The 18,266-nt window shown below is 42.0% G+C and overlaps 1 protein-coding gene across 1 annotated transcript; it reads left to right on the top strand.

The window, feature by feature from the left end:
- The first annotated feature begins 6,149 nt into the window (after nucleotides 1-6,149).
- calca (calcitonin/calcitonin-related polypeptide, alpha) lies at nucleotides 6,150-18,050 on the top strand. The gene is made up of 5 exons (XM_084337988.1): nucleotides 6,150-6,248; nucleotides 7,014-7,099; nucleotides 7,982-8,116; nucleotides 12,910-13,096; nucleotides 16,750-18,050. The coding sequence occupies exons 2-4, from the start codon at nucleotides 7,020-7,022 to the stop codon at nucleotides 13,067-13,069; spliced, it is 375 nt and encodes a 124-aa protein (XP_084194114.1). The 5' UTR covers nucleotides 6,150-6,248; nucleotides 7,014-7,019; the 3' UTR covers nucleotides 13,070-13,096; nucleotides 16,750-18,050.
- Nucleotides 18,051-18,266: the final 216 nt, after the last annotated feature.

The following is an 18,266-nucleotide window of genomic DNA, read 5'->3' as shown; positions in this document are numbered from 1 at the left end:
AAGTGGACCGCCTTGGAGAAGCAGTCCACCACCACCAAAATGGTAGTGAACCCATCTGACGGGGGAAGGCCAGAAATAAAATCCAGGGATATGTGCGACCAGGGACGTTTGGGAATAGGAAGCGGCGAGAGGTCTTACTACGCGCACACACCGGACAGGCCGCCACAAAGGAACGCGTATCCCCCTCCTCTGTAGGCCACCAGAACCTCCTACGGATAAACTCCAGGGTTCTGGCGGCCCCAGGGTGGACGGTGAGTGAGGAGGTATGTGCCCACTGCAGCAGTCACGAGCGCGCGGCCTTGGGCACATACATCCGCCCCGGAGGACCCCCACCGGGATCGGGCTCCCGTGCCAGAGCCGATCTTACCACCCTATCTATGCCCCATGACACAGGAGCCAAAATAAGGGCCTGTGGAATAATACGATGGGGCTTCTCTTCCCGGTCCGGGGGGTCAAACTGGCGTGACAGAGCGTCAGGCTTGACGTTCTTGGAACCAGGCCAGTAGGAGATGGTAAATCGAAATCGAGTGAAGAATAACGCCCACCTGGCCTGGCAAGTGTTAAGGCGTTTAGCCCCCTTGATGTAAGCCAAGTTCTTATGATCAGTCCAAACAATGAAAGGGTGTGCCGCGCCCTCCAACCAATGTCTCCATTCCTCCAGTGCCAATTTGATTGCCAACAACTCCCGATTACCCACGTCGTAGTTGTGCTCGGCTGAAGACAGCCGGCACAGGGAAAAAAAGAGCAAGGATGCACTTTCCCGTCCTTTAAGCATCTCTGAGAGATCACCCCCCCCCCCCACCATGATATCAGAGACATCCACCTCCACTATAAACTCTGCCCGAGGTGACCATTCAAAGCTAGGGAGAGAGGCCTTAGTGAGATCTGTCAGAGGATTGGCTAAGGCGCTAAAATTGCGAATAAAATGCCTGTAAAAATGTGCAAAGCCCAAAAACCGCTGTAACTCCTTGAGCGACGAAGGGCGTGGCCAGTCCAAGACTGCACTCACCTTGGCTGGATCCATGCGAAGATCACCCTTCGTCAACACAAAGCCCAGGAAGGAAACGGTGTCAGTGTGAAACACACACTTCTCTGCCATAACAAATAGCTGATGCTTGAGGAGACGCTGTAGCACCTGATGAACATGCTGTTGGTGTTGCACCATATCGCAGGAAAAAAAATTGGAAATCATCCAAGCACACAAAGACTGACACCCCAATTAAATCCCGCAGCACGTCGTTAACCAGGGCTTGGAAAACTGCCGGAGCATTAGCTAAACCAAAGGGCATAACTAAATACTCATAATGCCCGTTGGGCGTGTTAAATGCAGTCTTCCACTCGTCTCCCTCTCTAATCCTGACCAGGTTGTATGCATTACGTAAGTCAAGTTTAGAGAAGACCTGCGCCCCCTGTAAGCACTCAAAGGCGGTGTCCATGAGAGGCAGGGGGTAACGGTTCTTGATGGAAACGTTGTTCAATCCCCTATAATTGATGCACGGCCTCTGGCTACCATCCTTCTTTGCTACAAAAAAGAATCCAGCGCCTGCATGTGCTGCTAAAACTTTCCCCAATCTTAGCGAGCCCCCCGACAGTTAACGAAGCGATGTCCTGTGTGGCCGCAACGGAAACAATGCTTCTGGTCGACTCGCCTCTGTCTCTCCGCGTCAGACAGGCTCAGAGCGCCCAGTTGCATCGGCTCGTCACCCAGGCTCTCTCTTGTGTAATGTAATGCTGGTTCGACACCGGAAGAAGGGCGGAAGAGTACCTGTGTCGACGCTCCCCTCTCGCGTTCCCTCTCCCAATGGCGATTGTCCATCCTTATGGCCAGGTTTATGACGTTATCCAGTTGTTCGGGTAGCTCCCGTGAGGACAGCTCATCCTGCATCCGCACAGAGAGCCCTTGCACAAACAACACACAACATGGTATTTCCGGCCAGGCCGCCTCCCGAGCCACGATGCGGAAGTCATTGGCGTAATCTGCCACAGAGCGAATGCCTTGCCGGCAGGACGTAAGCCGCCCACTGGCTTCATAGATGGAAATCACCCGGGAGGTGTCGAACACATGTCGCAACTCCCGGGTGAAGGCATCCGCGCTGCGGCAGATTGCTGACCCATTCTCCCATTCTGCCATGGCCCAAGAAAGAGCACGACCTGTGAGGAGAGTGATAATATAGGCAACACGAGACACATCAGTAAGGAAAGTACGAGGCTGTAGTTGAAACACAAGAGAGCACTGGGTGACGAACTCACGACAACCCTCCGGAGCTCCTCCATAACGATCAGGCGGCGGCAGCTGTGGCTCTCGGGTCTCTTCACGACCAACTGGATGTAACCGCCCTCCCTCCCCGCCGGCAGCTGACGCTGAATCTGCTGTTCCCTGGGAAGCGACGGACAGGTCTCCCAGACGACCCAGCTCGACGCTTACTTCCAGCTGGCATTCCATGACGACCCTCAGTTGGTTCCTCTGAGCCTCCATTTCTTCCCGAAGTCCTTCTGTGGAACTCATGGTAGCTTGGATCTTCTGTTACGGTTCAAGGTAGGAATTGAGTTCCAATTGTAGCAGGAAGAAGGAGACAGAGATGTGGTTGCTCTTCTCAAAAAGTGTGTTCTTTTTATTATAAGAATCACCAGAGCAAGGATACTATAACGATAACAAAACAGACGCCAGGCGTCAACTGAGAATATACTTAAGGAAGAGAACTAAATCATAACAACAGCGACAAGAGGTTCCAGCACTTGTCCTGTGGCTGATTCCACACAGGTACTGTTTGAAGATCCGAGAAAGAGACGGAGAACAGGAGATTACTATATAGCCACATTCCTAACATACCACACGCAGCAATTAGTGACAGCAAACCAGAGGTGACAGTCAATCAGTGCAATAACATAGAACAGGGTGAAGTACTCCAGAAAGGCGGTAGGGTTTCTAGTCCTAGAAGAGGACAGAAACCCAGAACTTTACAATCACCAGGTGTGCATAAGAACAGATAATGAAATCTACTGTAATCTACTGTACTTTTTTATTTTGATCAGGGTGAAACCGTTTTGAAACTAATTTCAATTTGTTGCTGGATGCTAAAAATAGGGAAGACAAACTAACTGTGCTTCAAAATAATGCAATAACGTTACGTGTTGTGGTTTATTATCCCGAATAATAAGAGATATTAAAAAAATTCATACAGAGGTATGACGCTTGAAACCCCATAGAGGCTTTCAGGAAGTGTAGTTCTGAAAAATTCCAACGCAGATCGACAGCTAGCGATGTCCTTCACAAAATGGCTGCCAAAAAACTACAATTCCCATGGTTCAAAGTTTTCCAAAATGGTCGCCTCTCGCGAAATAACCCTGACCAAAACGAAATGGTTAGTCGTTATGCCAATTCCGAATCCCCTACCTGGTCGTTGCGTGCTCTGCCTCCTACTGTTCTTGGTCTGGGAGGGTGGAGACTATCACATGCTTCCTCTGACACATGTGTAGCCAATCCCCACTTCTTTTCACCTGGCAGCGCGGACTCTCACTGGGGGAGTGTACCGTGTGGAAGGAGCACACTACCTCTCCCAGGACCCGACGTTGCTGTGCAGGCGCCCCGACCGATCTGTAGGAGTCGCTGTTTTACAACGACCAGGACCCACCCTCGCCGGCTTTCCCACCCGCTAACACTGCCAATTGTGTTAGTATGGGCGGTCGGCCAAGCCGGAAGTGCCACAGCTGGATTCGATCCCACTGTCTCTGTGGTGGTAGACAGACGCTTAGTCCGCTGTGCTACCCGGTCGCCCGTCTAATAACACTTTAACCTATTCCTAAACTAACGTATTGATGATAATATACATTATAAATGCTGTTGTGACATGGTTATGAATGATGTTTATACTTGAATACGTTTGAAAAAAAATAAGAAAAAAAACATACTTTTGTCAAACAATCTGGAGAGATTGATTTATGACATGATGTCATTTGCGGTCCGCCGACAGACCGTTAAAGAAGACTTGTCCGGCCCATGGGGACATTAACTTGTGATTGCGGGCTTTACAAATAATAAATTCATTTGATTTGGACACGAAGTATGGCTACCATTGCAGCTTTATTTTATAAGTTAATTACTAACAATGTTATGGTTTTTTCATCACCCCCCTTATTCTGTGCAGGGCATCATGTCACAAGTCATGCTTGCAGGTCTCCAGTGTTCAGGAAATTATTATCTGTATCCTCCTCTGGTTCGAGGCAGCGTGAGTTCCCTGGGATGAGAAAAAGTAGGGCTGGGTGCCAATACCGATACATAGGACTCAATACCATTACCAAAACGATACTTTCTTCAATACCTTACTTTGCAGAGTCATGTGCTGTGTGAGCCAATCGGAGGCTTTGTTACATTTTGGATGATTTTGGATTGTTGAACAGAAGACAAACTCACTGACACTGATGGGATTAACTACTTAGGTAATGAATGGTATCGATTGATACCTTAAAATGATCGAATTTCGATACCCAGCCCTACTAAAAAGATGAATATATTGATTTAAAAGTTTTAAACAAGGAATGCCAACTTGAGCCACAAGGCCATTCATAAATATCTGGTTCATCATAATCACTGCATTATGTACAGTCACAATCCCTTGTCCAGGAATATAATACCCATCCTTTAATGTGGTACCTGTATTTCGGAGGGACTTTTGACCATGTTTATCAATTCTGGAGTGGCCAAAAATGGTTAAAACCTGCACCAAATCTGTGTAACAAATGGCATCAACCCAGAAACATCTGAGACATAATCGAGCATGACAATGACCATCATACACTTCCATCATAATGTTCTAAGCCCTTATACAATCTAAACGTTTTACATTTGAATGGGCGCCTGACCAAAACACAATGTTTATTACGGATTTATGACTAGAAAAAAACACACAGGGCTGAGCTGCATCTGCATGACGTATACATCAATCGTGATGTGTGTGTAGCCTACCACTTCTATGAGACATGACCTGCTCTCTCTCCCTAAAGTATATATCTATATATTTTATACCCAGTTTATTAACCTGTACATTGTATATTACTATTGCACATTACTGTTACATTTGCACTCCGGTTGGATGCCAAACCTCTTTTCGTACTGTACCCGTGCTGTATAATATTTGTATTATGTATTGTACAATACGTTTTTAATCTAATCTAAAGATCCCCTGTCCCCCATTTAAAAAGACAAAAACAGGTCTACGTGGGTCTCTTAAGGGTTAACGCACATCCTCTTGCCGTTTGGCGGTCAAACATCGTCCGACTCTCTGTGCAGTGAGTGTCACAAGTATTTACCTAACGTACACACTACCAGCTTCTGACAGCGCATAGAGCTTTGACAGCGTGGATGGTGGACCACCACCAGCCTATCCAATATCTCTGATTTTGTTGCTTTGTCATACAGTATAGCCGGGCCTGCACGTTGGTCAATACCACTAAAAGGCTCATCCTCATTAATGGAATTCCTCTATGACGCAAAAGAGAACTCTGGGGGCGGGCTTCTTTTACGATACATCTTAAATTAATCACCCATCGATATTGGAAAGTACTGTATGTCCCGGGACCAACGGCTGAGTAATGGCCCTGAGGAACTGGCCACTGCTACAACAGCCCACTTTACTGAGATGCCTGATTCACAGAGGATTCAGTAGGATGCTATGCCCATATAAGGAATGGCATCTGGGAATTGATTATGTAAATAATACTTACTATTTTATTAAACATTCTATGGTCACTAAAGATCTAGAATCATAGTTGATGTAATATAAGTGGATGCACAGCAGATGGCTCTGCTTGCTAATCCAATTTATTTCTGAAGAATATGGAACATTTGCTCATTGATCATTGAAATGTCTATAGTGATATCTGGATAATTGTACGCCTGATGTATACTCTGTTTAATGAATGACCTCATTGCAAATTGTGTTATCAAGTGGTGGAAATTATTGGATGGATTTTGTGAATGGAACACTAGCCATGGGGTTGACGTCACTTGTGTACCCTGTCCTTCATTGGCTTACTATAGCCAATAGAGAAGTCCTGATTGGCTAAGAGATTGAGCCAAGATCTCTGAATGGCTAAAGGGAAATGATGAAGCACCTATACAGTCAGAAACCCCAACCGGTACATATATAAGACTCTGGATTGTGACAGTGTTCAACAGATTCACAAGTGCGTCTTTAAACTTGAATACATATCATTTTATCCTTGTTTACCAGAAGATCCTTAAACTTAAGGTAAGTAAGAGACAATATTTTTTCCTCAGTTGCTGTTTTTTCTTTCTTCTTAAACGTGATGGTACTGTGCATGGCACACTGACACTGTTGTGGTAATCAGGCAGTGATACAGTGAGGACCGGTACAGTTAGTACATTGTAAACAGTTTGCTGTATAGGTTTATTGGACCTCAAAGTGATTCAGTGGCGAGATGCAGTTTAGTTGGTTTCTCAAGGGCAGATGAAGTGCTGTCATTCATTCAACACGAGGGCAGACTGCAGCTCATTCCACTAATGGACAGGGCTTCTGCGTTAGTCGCTGGCAAGAGCCCCTAATATCAGTATATCACTCATGTCTCGTCCTCCTCAAAATGTGCAGTATGCATCTACTACAGAAACTCCAGCTCTGATGCAGAGAGTTCAGCATCTATAGAAGCCTAAAATGCTTGTAAGGTTAAGGGGTAGTTTTTTAATAAGAGAAGAGAATAATTTGCAGAGAGAGAGAGAGAGAGAGAGAGCGAGAGAAAGACAGACCGCATTAACTCATTAACTCACTGTAGTTAGTTGAAACGTGGTCCGGAGGGCTTGATAAAGTGTATAATGTCCACTGTCCACAGAGAGAGAGAGAGAGAGAGAGAGAGAGAGAGAGAGAGGGGATACGGTGAAAGATGGTTTCGTCTGAATGGAGGAGAGAAGAGGTCACAGCTGGAGGAATTCAACCTGCATGGAGTCCATGAAGAACATGTTTTGATCATAGCCTTGGATGTGCTGTGTGTCTCTCCCACAGGGGACCATGGTGAGGCTCGCTTCTCTCCTCGCTGCCTATGCCCTGCTCATATGTCACATACACAGCACACACGCCGCTCCTGTCAGGTGAGGTCCTATATGAATGATTCCTAAAACCTTTGAAAAAAAAAAATAAAAAATATATATATATATATATATATATATATATATATATAATAATAATATATATATAATTTTTCTTTTTAATAAATTGTAGAAATATTTTTTTTTACTAATTGCATTATTGAAAGAATTGCGCAATTTGTATCATCAAATAGTTTAATAGTCTTTGAGAAGTCCCCAAGCTATCTTTTTCTATTTTTTTGTATTCTATATTTTCTATTTTGAAGTAATTCAATTCAATAAGATGTCTCCGTGTTAAGGCAATTCCTTGCGTGTAATCGGTCATACTGGTTGTTCCACTCTGGACGTTTCATATTCTACACTGAGAGACCTTGGTCACTGCTCTAATGACATTGATCTTGTCATAAAGCACAACTTGGCCACCAGTCAGCTTTTAAAAGGAACACTTTTAGCAGATTGTTTGGAGTTTGGCTCGTTTCCCTTCCTGAGCCCAACTGTGCTATTGTGTTCCTTACTGAGGCAATAGCGTTTAGCTGGCCCAGCTGTGCTATTTTTAACCCAATGTTGGTGCAGTGCCAGTCTACACTTTTTATTGTTTTTATTTTATTCTTAAAATATAGAATACAATTTGACTTTATTCTCAAAATTGTGACTTACATTTTTTCTAGAAATACAATAAAACTAATTGTATTATTTTAAATAATTATATTATTATTATTATTATTATTATTATTATTATTATTATTATTATTATTATTATTATTATTATTATTATAATTTTTTTTTTAAATAGTATTAATAAAACTCAACTGTATTTGTCTCATGCCCCAACACTCTTCCTCACCAGTCTGATAATTGTAATCTGATCCACTGTGTTGTTTCCAGAACCAGTTTGGAGTCCACGTCAGACCAAGTCACGCTAACGGACCATGAAGCCCGGAGGTTACTCGGCGCTATCGTCAAAGAGTTCGTGCAGATGACCTCAGAGGAGAGGGAGCAACAGGCTACTGAAGGAAACAGGTATGGCTCTTCTTATCACTCAACACTCATTTGTTCCTGTTTTTCAGGTTTAAGTTTAGGTTTTAGTAATCCTTAAGAAGTCCTTAGTCCCAGTGAATATGTTCCTTCACAGATCTGCCTTGCTAATGCTTTAAATCAACATTTTTCTTCTGTTTGTAATTATACTTGATCATTGTAGTACCTCAATTACAAGTGGGTCATTTTCTTTTAGATGTATTTTACCTACTGAAATTATGGAAGTTATCTCTACCTTAAAAGTTGGCTGTTCTGCTGGACCTGATGGCTTAGAGACTAAGTTTATACAATTAGCTTCTTGAGTAGTTATTTTCCTACTTGCTCATCTATTTAATCTCTCACTTTCCAACTGTGAATTTCCACCCATATGGAAATGTGCAAAGGTTATGCCACTTTTTAAAGGATTAAAGGAATATTTATAGACTACTATTATTTGCACTATAACTAAAACATTTGAGAAGTACATTTTTAACCAATTATTAAAATATATTTCTACTACTACTGCACTTGTAAAATTTACCAACAATGTACTTTCATCTCTATATAAAGATCAATGTGCAGGTTATTTATTTAATGATTTCACTTTGATTTAACTATTTTATAATGGCAAGCTCTTCTATGGTATTAGTGTTTCCCAACAGTCATTAGTGTGTTTCTTCTAATCATAATCAATCAGATCACTTAATTGTTGAAAAATGTGTTCCTCAATGATGCATTTTAGGAACTTATTATTTTCTTTATTATTAATGATCTTTCAAAATTGTGTTCCAATTGTTTTGTTTAGTTTGCAGATTACACAGTTCTGTATACATCTGACTCTGATATCTCAATTATTCATCTACAGAGTTAGCTATTACCTTTAATGATGGGTCTCCACTTATTACAGGTGACATATTTAAATACTTGGGTCTTTAGTTTGATTCAGAATTTTCCTTTAGGTCTCATATTGATTTTATTAGAAATAAATTGAAAGCCAGTCTTGGAATACTATACAGGTCAATTCATTCATTCTCTTACAGTGAGAAAACACATTGTTCAACAGCTTTTATTTCCTATTATTAATTATGGTGATATCATTATCAGAATACCTCAGATTGCATCTAATAATAATAATAATAATAATAATAATAATAATAATAATAATAATAATAATAATAATAATAATAATAATAATACATTTGATTTATAAAGCGCTTTTCAAGAACCCAAAGACGCTGACAATGAGCAAAAACAAATGAACAAAGAAACAAAGAACCACAGGGAATAAGCAACAGTATGAGGACAGAGGACATACAACCACGGGTAACAACAGATACAGGGTCCAGTAGGGGAACAGTCAGGGAAGTAAGGAAGCCGAGGGGAGGGAGGGGGGGGGGGGGGGGGGGGGGCAGGAGAGGGAGAGAAAGTATACAGGAAGGGGAAGGGGAGGTGGTAGGTTGGAGGAGGGTGGTTATGGGTATAAGAAAGGTTGTATGCTTGGGAGAACAGGTCGGTTTTGAGTCGGGATTTAAAGGTGGAGAGTGAGGGAGAGTCACGGACCGTCTGAGGGAGGGTGTTCCACTGTTCCACAGTCTGGGTGCAGCTCGTGAAAAAGCCCGGTCACCAAGACTTTTAAGTTTGGATGATGGGACAGTGAGGGAAAGAGTGGAAGCGGACCGGAGCCTTTAAATGTATAGCTTATAATAATATTTGTGATTTGTCCTGAGTGGTCATTGCTTTGTGTATGATACACTTAACTGCTTACCACTTCATTCTAGGAGAGATTTCAAGTGCATTCACTTTAACTATCCAAAGCTCTTACTTCCGTTTAGATCATTATATTCCCTTAAAACAGCTCTTAGGTCCGTTTAGATCATTATATTCCCTTAAAACAGCTCTTAGTTCCGTTTAGATCATTATATTCCCTTAAAACAGCTCTTAGGTCCGTTTAGATCATTATATTCCCTTAAAACAGCTCTTATTTAGATCATTATATTCCCTTAAAACAGCTCTTAGGTCCGTTTAGATCATTATATTCCCTTAAAACAGCTCTTAGTTCCGTTTAGATCATTATATTCCCTTAAAACAGCTCTTAGGACCGTTTAGATCATTATATTCCCTTAAAACAGCTCTTAGGTCCGTTTAGATCATTATATTCCCTTAAAACAGCTTTTAGTTCTGTTTAGATCATTATATTCCCTTAAAACAGTGTTTAGTTCTGTTTAGATCATTATATTCCCTTAAAACAGTGTTTAGTTCCATTTAGATCATTATATTCCCTTAGTAGACACTCATTGTTGTTCCTAGAATATTCAAGGAATTGAAAGACAAACTTTCAGGCACCATCTGACTGGAATAATTGCCCAGCTCATTTACATTAAATTACTTCTTTCCATAACTTTAAGATTTTGTTGCTTGTTTATTTAAGATATGACAACTTGTTTTTCCTTTAGCTTTTTTTTTTAACAGCTTTCAAGTTTGGTGCTTATTTTAAGAAACAAGGTATACAGTGTGATTTATACAAAGAGATTGATTCCCTGTCGAAATAATTTTATGCATGGACCTAATCATTTAATATATTTTTTTTTATAAATGTGCCTGCAATGGAATGCATTCGGTCATATGAGTCAAAGACAATGACTTTGTACAATGGTTTGTACGAATGAGATGCATGACGGGTGTAATTTTGTTGTTGTGAAATAGACCTGAAGCGTGACTCGTAAACTGCAGCACCTTGGTTGAAAAGAATATCTTCGGGTGCCTATTGGAGCTGGTATTTAAAATTTTACATTTAGCCATTTAGCTGAACGCTTTTAGCAGTTGCTCTTGTATCTACTTGCTCTGAACCATCTCCCTGAGGGAAGAACCGTCTCCCTGAGAGAAGAACTAGAACTTTTAATTTCAGGACATCTGCATGTCTGTCTCTTCCTAACCGGATAGACCCATGTCCACCTGTGTGCTGGGGAAGCTAGCCCAGGATATTCACAAACTACAAACCTATCGCACCAACGTGGGATCAGGCACAGCTGGCAGGAAGTGAAGCCATATATACCTGAGCGCTATGCAAACGATGGGGACTCCGCCTCTCTGCCCGCTCCCGTGGGCCGCCTGGCTTATCTCTGTGCTTTCATTAACATCCCTACCCATCCGGCTTCATTCAGACATGAGATTGCTGACGTATGTGTGGATCCCATGCTTGCCTAACCGACTACAGGGAAATGTTGATAATAACAAAACCATTTTTTTTTTATTTCCCTTTGTTACAATGTCTAATAGTAATCATATTTCTATCATTATGAGGTACGGACAATTAGATTCAAGAGGTTTAATCGTCACATACATATACACAAGACATATAGTGAAATGAAGGTGGCCATGCCCGCCTTCGATTGTGCAAAAAAATACAATATAATAATAGAACAGATTATTTAGAAGGATTTACCGCACTTTATTTCTTTTTATTTTGGTCCTTGGTCTTGGAATGACCTTCAGTCAAGCCTCAAACTGATGGCACTTGTTCCTTTAGCCAGTTTTAAACGGATGTTATCTGAGGTCCTTACCACCAGCTGCTCATAAGTATGGTACCTTGGTTTTTTATTGTTCCAAATGTGCACAATGTAGTGATTGCTTTTTGTTGTGTTGTTCTCTGTGTTTTATATGTTTTTGTTGTGTTTACCATTGTGGAAACGTTGCTGCTTTCTTGGCCAGGTCAGCATTGTAAATTAGATTTTGTCTCAATGCCTTTTTGTTTTTTTTTATCTGGTTAAAGAAAGAAAGAAAGAAAGAAAGAAAGAAAGAAAGAAAGAAAGAAAGAAAGAAAGAAAGAAAGAAAGAAAGAAAGAAAGAAAGAAAGAAAGAAAGAAAGAAAGAAAGAAAGAAAGAAAGAAAGAAAGAAAGAAAGAAAGAAAGAAAGACCTGGATATAAGACGACCCCACTATTTCAGGTCTAATTTGTGGGGGGAAAAAATTATTTGAGACAAGGCGGTATTTACACTTGTACTGTGTGGTACTGTATCCCTTAGAAGGCTACACAAAAAACATGCATAATAAATAATATACAACTTTTCTTTCATGTTGAACTTTCATATGCATGTTTCTTTCATATTCTTTCATTCAAAATGTTTTTCCTTTTTATTCCAAGGAAACATTTATTCATTTGAGAGTCAAAACGTATATTTATCATGAAAATAAAACGTAATAAGAAAAAGGTAAGCATTCCGGTAAATGACGACAGGGCGGCCGGGTAGCGCAGCGGACTAAGCGTCTGTCTACCACCACAGAGACAGTGGGATCGAATCCAGCTGTGGTGCTTCCGGGTTGGTCGACCGTCCATACTCACACAATTGGCAGTGGTAGCGGGTGGGAAGCCGGCGTGGGTGGGTCCTGATCGTTGTAAAAACAGCGACTCCTACAGTTCGGTCGGGGCGCCTGCACAGCAAGGGAAGGATCAGGGAGAGGTAGTGTGATCCTTCCACACGTTACACTCCCCCAGTGAGAGTCCGCGCTGCCAGGTGAAAATAAGTGGGGATTGGCTACACGTGTGTCAGAGGAAGCATGTGATAGTCTCCGCCCTCCCAGACCGATGGTAGGGGGCAGAGCACGCAACAACCAGGTAGGGGATTGGGAATTGGCATAACGACTAACATTGTCGTTTTTTTTTTATAATAATGAAAATGACGTACTGATCCAATGGAAATATTTCTACATCACTACTTCATTTCTTTTTGATTGTCCTGTAAATCAAATGTCATCCTTTGTGACATATTCTAAATAACACAAGTGATCTCCCTTCCCCTCAGTGTGACGTTGGTGAAGCGCGGGTGCAACACGGCCACGTGCGTGACCCACCGCCTGGCCGACTTCCTCAGTCGATCCGGAGGGATGGGCAAGAGCGACTTCGTCCCCACCTACGTGGGCGCCAAGGCGTTCGGCAGACGGAGAAGATACAGCCCCATGTGAAGATCTGCACACGCTCGAGATGTTACGGTACGACTGTAATTAGAATAATAATAACTTTGTTTTATATAGTGCCTTTCATACAAACCCAAGGCCGCTTTACATAGGGGAAAAAACAACATTCAATGTAGGAAAATTAGGGGTCAAAGGCCATGTTGAAGAGGTGGGTTTTGAGGATTTTTTTTTAAAGAGTCCAGAGTTGGGGCGTTGCGGAGTTCTGTGGGGAGGGAGTTCCAGAGGGTGGGAGCTGCCACGCTAAAAGCTCTGCCCCTAAAGGTCCGCAGTCTGGTTCGGGGAATGGAGAGCTGGCCGATGTCTGAGGACCACAGGGACCGTGACTGAGTGTGGGGGTGGAGGTCAGTGAGGTACTGAGGTGCCAGAGGATGGAGGGACTTGTACGTGAGCAGGAGTGAGCCCACCTTCCAGAGGTTTACACCAATACAACTAAAAAAGAAAACACAGAGATTCTCCACAGAGAAAAGCAATGTGACCAAAGCTGAGAACTAGTGTTTGTGGAGGGTTGATGAGTGAGGAGACAGTGGCTCGGGAGGTAGAGCAGTCGTCTGGTAATCCGGAGGTTCCCGGTTCCATTCCCGCTTCTCCCGGGCAGCGTGTCGAAGTGTCCTTGAGCAAGACACTTAACCCCTAACCCTAACTGCTCCCGATGAGCAGGTTAGCACCTTGCATGGTTGCCTCTGCCATCGGTGTGTGAATGTGTGAGTGAATTACTAAAATGTGAGGAACAAATTGTAAAGTGTTTTGGATAAAGCGTTATATAAATGAACCATTTACCATTTAGGTCAAACCAATTCAAGTTAACACCAAATTAAGTTGTCAAATGTCAAAGCCTATTTAGGGATTATATATCACAACACAAGAACAGGTTTTCTTTATTAATTTTCCATGGAATAACATTTGCATTAACGGTAGCCCATATACCGGTAGGATTTTCTCTAAATACAATGTCAAATAAAATGCTATAATTCTGCATTTGATCACCAGTATGAATGGCTTTCTATCTTTATGTTTAATTATTTCCTCTCAACGTTTGGGAAATCAAGTCACACAACTCCCAAATAGGACTAAATAAAAGCATGAAGCATATGGGGCATGACGCAACACGGCACTCAAGTTTGACACTGACAAATAATTTGACTTACCCTTAGCTGCCAGAGCTGTACCCTTCCTTCTGACATTTTGTACAGAACTTGTCGTCTCTTTGGATACAAGCGTCAGCTAAATGTTAAATGTAAAAAGGGCTTTTGCAATTCCCATTGCAGCACAGTGATTAATTTCTGAGAAACCTCCTTTCCAGTGGTCCATGTTCAGGAAGCTAGTCACAATGATGTCATTTTGGTCTCTCTGGGACATCCCACAGAGCAAAATGCACCATACAGAAATTCCAGTTTATTCATATATATATATATTTTTTTATTGATCTTTTCCCCCCTCCTTTTTCCTCCGATTTTCTCCCATCCCAATGTTAGTCGTTATGCCAATTCCCAATCCCCAATCCCCTTCCTGGTCACTGCGCACTTACCCCCCACAGTCGGTCTGGGAGAGTGGAGGCTACCACGTGCTTCCTCCGACACACGTCCAGCCAATCAACCGCTTCTTTTCACCTGGCAGCGCGGATTCTCACTGAGAGGGCGTAGCGTGTGGAAGGATCACACTATCCCACTTAGATCCTATCCGCGCTTAGCAGGCGCCCTGACCGAACTGTAGGAGTCGCTGTTTACAACGACCCGGACCCACCCCGCCAGCTTCTCCCACCCTCTAATACTGCCAATTGTATTAGTGTGAACGGCCAGCCAAGCTGGTGACACCCCCGGAGCTGTGAGCTGGATATGAACAGGCGAATCCTAGCGTCTCCGGGGTTGGTGACGAACGCAATCTCCGCTACGCCACCTGACCGCTATTCATACTTTTAATGAACATATTCATGAACATTTTCATGTAAATATGCCAGATTATAGCCATCTCTAGTCCATTTGCAGGTTAATGTTAACAGAGCAGAACACAAGTACACATGACTAAACTACACAAACATCACAACCATAAAAAACAGACAATAGATGAAACAGACAATGACATCACAATATGAGTGATATGGAGAGACCGGTGCTTGTGCCAGACTGCTAAAGTGCTCATTTTTATTGCACTTGAATTGTAAAGTGCAGATTTGCATGTTAATTGTAGATTACACGTTGCACTTTTGCACAACATTTGGAATGATGGATAAGCATACATAGATGTATTTATGTACGCATTTTGCATGCACAGATTGTAATCATACGTACTATTGTAATTAAACATCACAGATCAGGTTTGTCCTACACTGTAGCCACATCATTCAAATGACTGACTCAAACGATGTATCACGAGCTATACACATAAAAAAGAACTGAAAACTAGTTATGGGTTCAGCCCATGTACTGTACAAGAAGAAACTGGTGTAAACAGTAACTCTGGTTGAGTTCCCCCATCCCTGGCATATTCCTATTTTATTTTTACTTATAATTGTACTATATCCATTGTGCTATATTTAATTTAGTTTATATCCCACATCATTTTATTCAACCTCTTATACAGTCGTACAGCCCTGGCCTATATTTTATTTCATAAATATATTATTCTATTGTGCTTAACTTAGCTCATATTTCATTTTATTTTACTCCACCACTTTATTGTATTATCTGTCTGTTAATATCTGTCTGCTAATGTCGCACCAGTAACGTCCAAAGAAAATTCCTTGTATGTGAAAAGTATACTTGGCCTCTTAAGCCCGGAGCCCTATTTTCTGAAAATCCGCCTAAAATACATACCTAAGTAAATGGAATATTGCTCCACTTCTACAAGGACCATTTGCATATTCTTCATCTATGGACCTCAGTGAATGTATTCCCAGTGTCAGAAATATTGTGTCTATTACTAGGCTTGGTTAAATTGTGATGAAACAAAGGAGAATATGAATTATGATTTTTCTTTGCATATTTGACAGTGAATTGCCACTGATCTCGTTCAGTACCTTATTGAGATCATGTGTACAATGTGGGTAGGCGGGGTGGGGGTAACTGTACATTTGGATTATCAACGAAACCTTACTTGGTCCCAAGAAGAGGGTCTCGTGTATTATTGGGTTTAATAGGACATTTATTGTACATTGGAGGGGGTTGTGTTAGGACATTTACAGGGGCCAGTTTCGAATTGCAGTCTCTCGTAGGACATCTAGCTAATGTCATGCTGTTACAGTACATACCTCCTAGTTCTGTCTCTATTTGCTCAAGTGTAGCCTACTGCATTTTATTTAACCAGGTAAAATGCTTGAGATCAAGGATCTCTTTTACGAGCAAGACCTGAGCAAAAATAATTCAAGAGGCTCAGTGGCCTTGTGGTTAAAGTGTCTGTCCTGAGATTGTGTTTGTGGGCTGAAAATCCCTTCAGCATTAAGGTCGTTGACAGACTCCCTTGACCTCTCAGGAGTTGTGTTTGTAAGTAAAAGTCATTAGAAACACTTGAGTAACACTGGTCTTAATCAGTGACCGGTAAGAATTCCTTAACATTCAGAGATGTCTATAAATATCAGCCATAGGAGCTTTGTTTTTTGTCAGGGGGGAAGAATCCAGCAAGCATTTGGAGCGCAGCAGGTTTAACCAACCACTTGATGTTTCTCCTCTCTTCAGGTGACCACGCTCCCAATCCACCTGCAAACACCCGGAAATGAGGAGATCACTTAAAACGCATCAGCATCTCCACTCCCGGACTGATGTCTTGCAGACTTTTATTACCTGTGTTTCATCGTTGCACATTATAACAGAACGAGATACCATCTGTTATGAATACCATCACCAGGCAATGGGGAAGATTTGGGGTATTTTTACTTGTAAGCGGGAATGAGAATGAATTGTAAATTCAGTTTCTTGGCCTATAGAGCTCCCCTGCTCCATCTCCTCTGTGTTCCCCCATCGGCGGTGGCAGCAGAGACTGTGCTGGACCAGAGACCTATAGTCACGTCTGTAGAGTTACTACAGAACAAGCGCACATTTGCAATAGTTGTGACTTTTCTGCGATAAGCCACTCCTATTGCCACGCCCCCTTTTAGCCAATTGGTATGAGAACACACTAGGGCTGTCCCCGACTAAGGATTTGGATAGTCGACCTCGATTGGCCGAAATTAGCCGATAGTCGACTATTAGTCGACTATGAATATTTTTTATTTATTTTTCTTTTTAAAGTATATATATATATATTTTTTTATCATTCCATTTGGGCTGTGGGGGGTGCTTAATGTCTGAAGGAGTCAACGGAAGGCTTATTGTCCTCTGCAAAAGCATGCAATTGGTCCACTGATGGATACATCTTGAATTTTGTCTAGTCTAGTGTGTTCATTAGAGATGGGTGAAATCGTCTTTCAGTGCCTCTGTGCCTGTTTTCTTAGGCAGTTAGCCTCGCTGGTATGCATGCCATTAGCGTTAGCCACGCTTCTAGGCCTCTTTTCTTTTGGAAAGAATGATATAATTTTTTTTTTTAATTTTAAAATAAAATAAATATTATAATTTTTTTTCTTTTGACTAAGAGGTTGGCAGTCGACTACGGCTCCTTCCCATCAATTAGTCGACTAATAGGGGTCAGCCCTAGAACACACACGCACACACGTGTCGTGCAAATGAAGGTAACATAGCACACCGGTGGCACGGTGGGAATGCTAGTGATAGTGATTTGTTTGTTTCACACTCTGTTTCCGTTCCTGGGAGCCGGAAGCAAGACCTTCAACTTATACTTCAACAGCTCAGCTGCCTCCTTCACTTTCAGGCCAGAATCAAAGAGTCTTAACCCCCCATCTCTGCCAACACTACCACCATCCTCTCTGTCCATGGCTGTCCTGTGCCTTGATTGTAAAACACGTCTTTACATTTCATTACGTGACACTGTGAGTGTAAGAAAAAGAAAACTATTTAGGATTCTGACTATTGTAATAATTGTGAATTGAACGCAAGATTAAAGTGTATTTTAGCTACTCGAGGCTTCCTTGTTTCATTGTGTTAAAGGGCTAAAGCGGATGTTAGAGGACTGTAATGTCCTTTGAAGCAAATACATATACTATGCAGCGTACGAGGTGTGCTCAGAAAATGATGACATATCACAACAACACATCAGGAAATATAGATGGTGACTATGTCAGAAGTCATACTATAGGCCT

This window comes from Notolepis coatsorum, assembly GCF_963971535.1.
Source record: "Notolepis coatsorum genome assembly, chromosome: 2".
NCBI lineage: Eukaryota > Metazoa > Chordata > Actinopteri > Aulopiformes > Paralepididae > Notolepis > Notolepis coatsorum.
Note: the sequence above shows the minus strand (reverse complement) of the source record. Positions and strands in the feature narration are given on the sequence as shown.